Source organism: Penaeus chinensis, chromosome 4 (assembly GCF_019202785.1).
Source record: "Penaeus chinensis breed Huanghai No. 1 chromosome 4, ASM1920278v2, whole genome shotgun sequence".
NCBI lineage: Eukaryota > Metazoa > Arthropoda > Malacostraca > Decapoda > Penaeidae > Penaeus > Penaeus chinensis.
Genome location: NC_061822.1, coordinates 35,139,163 through 35,144,162, shown reverse-complemented (window position 1 = coordinate 35,144,162; position 5,000 = coordinate 35,139,163). Strand labels below are relative to the sequence as shown.

General features: G+C 51.8%; 1 protein-coding gene across 4 annotated transcripts in view; it reads left to right on the top strand.

Annotated features, from left to right (window-relative positions):
* LOC125047604 overlaps window positions 1-5,000 on the top strand; it is a 165,567-nt gene that overhangs the window by 114,587 nt on the left and 45,980 nt on the right. For 3 of the 4 annotated variants that reach the window (XM_047645895.1, XM_047645913.1, XM_047645904.1), the window contains one exon: window positions 3,498-4,687. The exons of the other annotated variant lie outside the window; for it this stretch is intronic. In XM_047645895.1, coding sequence (XP_047501851.1) covers window positions 4,309-4,687 — 379 coding nt within the window. In that variant the 5' untranslated portion in view covers window positions 3,498-4,308. The remainder of the gene's footprint in view (window positions 1-3,497; window positions 4,688-5,000) is intronic. 4 annotated transcript variants of the gene reach the window in all.

Here is a 5,000-nt window from a genome sequence, read left to right as displayed (position 1 = left end):
GGAGGAAGGGAGGGTGTAAAGGGAATGCATAGGAGGAGGGAGGAAGGGAGGAAAGGAGAGAGGGGGAGGGGTGGAAAGCAGTTGCAAGTCCATTGTGTAGCCCGGAGGTGTAGCCTCGGGGCATGGGGAGGCGGCAAGTGGGCTCCATTAGCAGCTGCCACGGGGCTCCATTACTTAGGGGTTCGGGGATTTGCCAGGGCGCCGCTGATGCCCTTTATAAAGAGGAGGGCGGTGGGGACGGGGAACAGGGGGTGGAAGGGCAGTGGGGAAAGGGGGTAGGAGGCAGAGGAAGGGAGAGAGGCGGATAATCGAAAGAAGATGGAAAGGGAAGATGGGAGATAAGGGACGCATGGAGGAAGTGGAAGAAGAGAGCGATTGAAGTAGAGGGCGGGTTGGAAGAAGAGAGGGAGGTAAGGAGCTAGAGGGAAATGAGGGTCGAGGGCGAGGAATACGACGCTGAACGGGCGAAATCCGAGGAGAAAATGTCAGACGATTGTGAGAAAGGGAGGAGGGAAAGAGAATGAGGAAAAGAAGAATAGGAGAAGAAGATAAGGATAACAAAGAGAGAGATAAAAGGAATGGATCGTCATAGAGGGCACGGAGGAGAGGGAAAGGGATGGAAAGAAAAACAAAAAAATAATAAAGCGATAACGCCATCCTTCGAAGTGTATGGGGGGGGGGGGGGGGGGGTCCCTAGGATGGGGAGGGGACTGATACGGATATTGTGAGGGGAAGGAAGATTCATATAGATAGATGGGGATAGATGGCATGGCCGTGTGATAAAAAGAGGAGGGCGATGATGAGGGTGAGAAGGCGAAGATGATGATGATGGTAGCGTTGCCAGGGGAGAGGCTGGTTAGATTGCGCTGCGGGGGGAAGAAGGAGAGAACATGAGGAGAAAAAGAGGAAAGGGAGAGAGGAAGGATGGGGGAAGAGAGAGAGAGAGAGGGGGGGGGGAGGGGGGCGGAGGAAAAGGCAGACAGAAACAAACATAAAGAGAGAGAAAAAGAAAGTAACAAAAGTGTTTTGTTTGTAGAACAACACGGTAACTTTCTCCAACGACCCGTTCGCCATAGCGGGAAGCTATGCATCAGGTATGTATATTTATGCAAACTAGAATTTATTTTATTGTGTCTAGACGAAAGTCTCTCTCTCTCTCTCTCCCCCCCCCCCCTCTCTCTCTCTCTCTCTCTTCCCCCCCCCCCTCTCTCTCTCTCTCTCTCTCTCTCTCTCTCTCTCTCTCTCTCTCTCTCTCTCTCTCTCTCTCTCTCTCTCTCTCTCTCTCTCTCTCTCTCTCTCTCTCTCGCTCTCTCTCCCCCTCCCTCTCTCTCTCTCTCTCTCTCTTTCTCTTTCTCTTTCCTTCTCTCTCTCTTTCTCTTTCCTTCTCTCTCCCTCCCTCTCTCTGTCTCTCCCTCCCACCTCTATCTATCTATCTATCTACCTATCTATCTATCTCTCTGTCTCTCTCTCTCTCTCTCCGTCTCTCCCTCTCTCTCCGTCTCTCCCCGTCTCTCCCTCTCTCTCCGCGTCTCCATCTCTCTCCGTCTCTCCCCGTCTCTCCCTCTCTCTCCGTGTCTCCATCTCTATCCGTCTCTCCCACCCTCTCTCTCTCTCTCTCTCTCTCCCTCTCTCTCTCTCTCTCTCCCTCTCTCTCTCTCTCTCTCTCTCTCTCTCTCTCTCTCTCTCTCTCTCTCTCTCTCTCTCTCTCTCTCTCTCTCTCTCTCTCTCTCTCTCTCTCTCTCTCTCTCCCTCTCTCCCTCTCTCCCTTTCTCTCCCTCTCTCTCCCTCTCTCCCTCTCTCTCTCTTTCCCTCTCTCCCTCTCTCTCTCTTTCCCTCTCTCCCTCTCTCTTTCTCTCCCTCTCCCTCTCCCTCTCTCTCTCCCTCCCTTCCTTCCTCCCCCTTTCTCTCTCTCTCTCTCTCTCTCTCTCTCTCTCTCTCTCTCTCTCTCTCTCTCTCTCTCTCTCTCTCTCTCTCTCTCTCTCTCTCTCTCCCTCCCTTCCTTCCTCCCTCTCTCTCTCTCTCTCTCTCTCTCTCTCTCTCTCTCTCTCTCTCTCTCTCTCTCTCTCTCTCTCTCTCTCTTTCTTTCTCCCTCTCTCTCTCTCTCTCTCTCCCTCTCTCTCTCCCTCCCTTCCTTCCTCCCTCTCTCTCTCTCTCTCTCTCTCTCTCTCTCTCTCTCTCTCTCTCTCTCTCTCTCTCTCTCTCTCTCTCTCTCTCTCTCTCTCTCCCTCCCTCTCTCTCTCTCTCTCTCTCTCTCTCTCTCTCTCTCTCTCTCTCTCTCTCTCTCTCTCTCTCTCTCTCTCTCTCTCTCCCTCTCTCTTTCTCTCCCCTTGAAGTCCAGCAGAGGTTGTGGGTGGCGGGGCAAAAGGCTTTGTGGGACTAGGTTTTTTCCCTTTAGTTTTGTAAAAGATTTTCCAATAGGAATTTGAAATTGTAATGTTAGCTCCCCCATTTGAAGTTACGGCATTTTTTAGCCAGTCGCTTGCATACGCCAGTTGCAATTTTTCACCGATGCCACAAAAGGATTATGGCTGTGTTGCCATTACTTCGAATGAGGGAGGGGGGAAGCGGAGAGAGAGAGAGAGAGAGAGAGAGAGAGAGAGAGAGAGAGAGAGAGAGAGAGAGAGAGAGAGAGAGTGAGTGAGTGAGGAAGATAAGACAGGTTTACGCAAGAAAGGATTTTGTAAAACAGCTTTACCCTTGATATCCGCTGCAACCGATTGCACACGGCAAAAAGCAACGGAGCAAGTGAGAGTGAGAGGGGATCAAAAGAGTCACTTGGAGTTGTTAGAAAATAGCTACCAAAGCGCCTTTGAAAATAGTGTTATTTTTTTGTGAAAATGGCGCTATGAACTGTATAATGAGAGTGAGAACTTAAACCTATATAAATCATATTGATTGTTTATTGATTTGAAATGTATCATGTATTGGAAAAACGGATACCGGTGGTAGTAAGTGGCGACACCCAAACATAAGGCCTTATTAAAGTCTAGGACTTAAATGATAATAATGATACTGTCGTGACCCAGCTCTTACGAATCTGACCTTCACCCACATTCACTTCCCTAACCTTTAGCTTCCTTCCCTAGGGCCTGTTCACGTGTGACGGGGGAGTGGTCGAGGGGAGAGGGGAGGGGGGAGGGGGGAGCTCCAAGTATCGGCTCGGAAACACGTTCGGCGGCGATTTGTATGTTGCAGTCGAGTGGCGCGGAAATGCGAGCGCGCGTGCGTGAGCGGCGTGCCCTCCACGTGGTGCTAAGATGCCTTGCGATGAGTCAGCTGGTAGAGGGGAATGCCATTTCATGTTTTTTCTTTCTTTGTTTCTTTCTTTTGTATAAAGTATTTTCTTTGTTTTACTTTCTTTGTGAAGAGGCTCAGGTGCGTTGTTCCGTAGGATCTCTTCCGCCATGTTTTTTCGTACTCAGCACAACTTTATAACGGTCTGCTCGAGATTTTTGTTGCGGACGTGACTTATGCTCATATTTCTGTGTTTGTTGCAGGTAAAAGAAAAAGATACAGTGTAGGAACATTAAGTGGCTAGAAAGTTGAAGCGTCGGTGGCGGGCCACAGGAAAAGGCCCACTTATCGATTCTTAACACATGTGACCTTGACAGCTGGCGATATTATTGCTTTGCACAACGAATTTCTTGTCTTAGTGCAAACTGTGATATTTGTGTCGGCCGAAGGGAAGGGGTGAACGCCTTCCCGTTGTAAGAGCAAAGAACAAGTTACCTTCCTGTTCTGGCTGTTCAGGTGAACAAAGCACGAATTAAATATCCTCGACTCTTTCTTGGAAAAAGTTATGCAGACAGTTACATCATGGTTTCAAGAAAATAAAAAAAATTGTGGCGAAGACGTCCACAAGGCAGTCACCAGGCTTCTTACCTCCGAGGTAGACTCGAGTGTGTGATTTTTCCTGGATCGCAAGATACAAAATAGAACTTTTTCTTTAAGCTGAAGTGAAGTTATTTTTGTGCGAGTGGCATCACTGGCTTGAGGCGCGGATCATGCCTGCGGGGGAGTTCTGATAAATTCATGACTTTGCCCAAGTCCGGGGAGCAGCGCCATTCGCAGTCGAGGAGCGGCAGCGCGTCGGAGGTGCACTTGCTCACCGGCTCGAGGACGAGCGTGTCGCCCAGCCCGCGTACCGAGCGTGAGGATGAGCGCGCGCGAGCCGCCGCGGCCCAGCTCCCTCCCGCGCCCTGCAACGACGCCGTGATGCCGTAGGACGAGCCATAGTCGGTGCAAGAATATTTCGAGGGCCACAAAGCGGGCACAATATCCTTGGTGGTGAAGTACCGCCCTGCCACCATGAGTCACGGAGAGTCGTGCGCGGGTGTGGTGGGAGCGGGCGTGGGCGTGGGCGGCCACAAGAAGCTGCGGCGGAAGAGGAAGGAGCTGGACGCGCTGGTGCCCGAGGACAAGGTGCGCCGCAAGTCGTCCTCGGCTTCGCACCACGACCTCCTGCGGTCCGACTCCGAGGACCCTGAGGCCGACTACGCCAGCGTGGGCGTCGTCAGCAAGAGGGTGATGGGCGGCGTGGGGCCAGGCACGGGCATATGGGCGTGCCTGCCTGGAGCCTGTACACTGCTCCTGCTTCTCACTACGCTCGTGGGCGTGGCCGCCGCCCTCAGGTTGCTAATGCTCACTCGCCGGGACCTGGACTCGCTGCACACCAGGATCAACTCAGGTAACGTCCCCGGGGCTCTCTGCGCTCCTCGTGCCGCCCTTCGCGGCTTCACCGTCACCTCCCTCCTCCATGGCACATTTCGTCATTGTCGCATTTCCCAATTCCTCCTCCCCATTCCTCCTCACTCCACTCCCTCCCTCCGGCCATTTGCGAAATGTCCGTCCTTGCACAATTCGCCCACTTACCCAGTCTTCTGCCATTTCAGGGAATAAATATTAATATTTATTTTTTTTCCAGGATTTTCATTTCCATTTCCATACCGTATCCTCCATTAATCTAACGGTTTACTTGATATAAGTCTCGGATCGGCGGG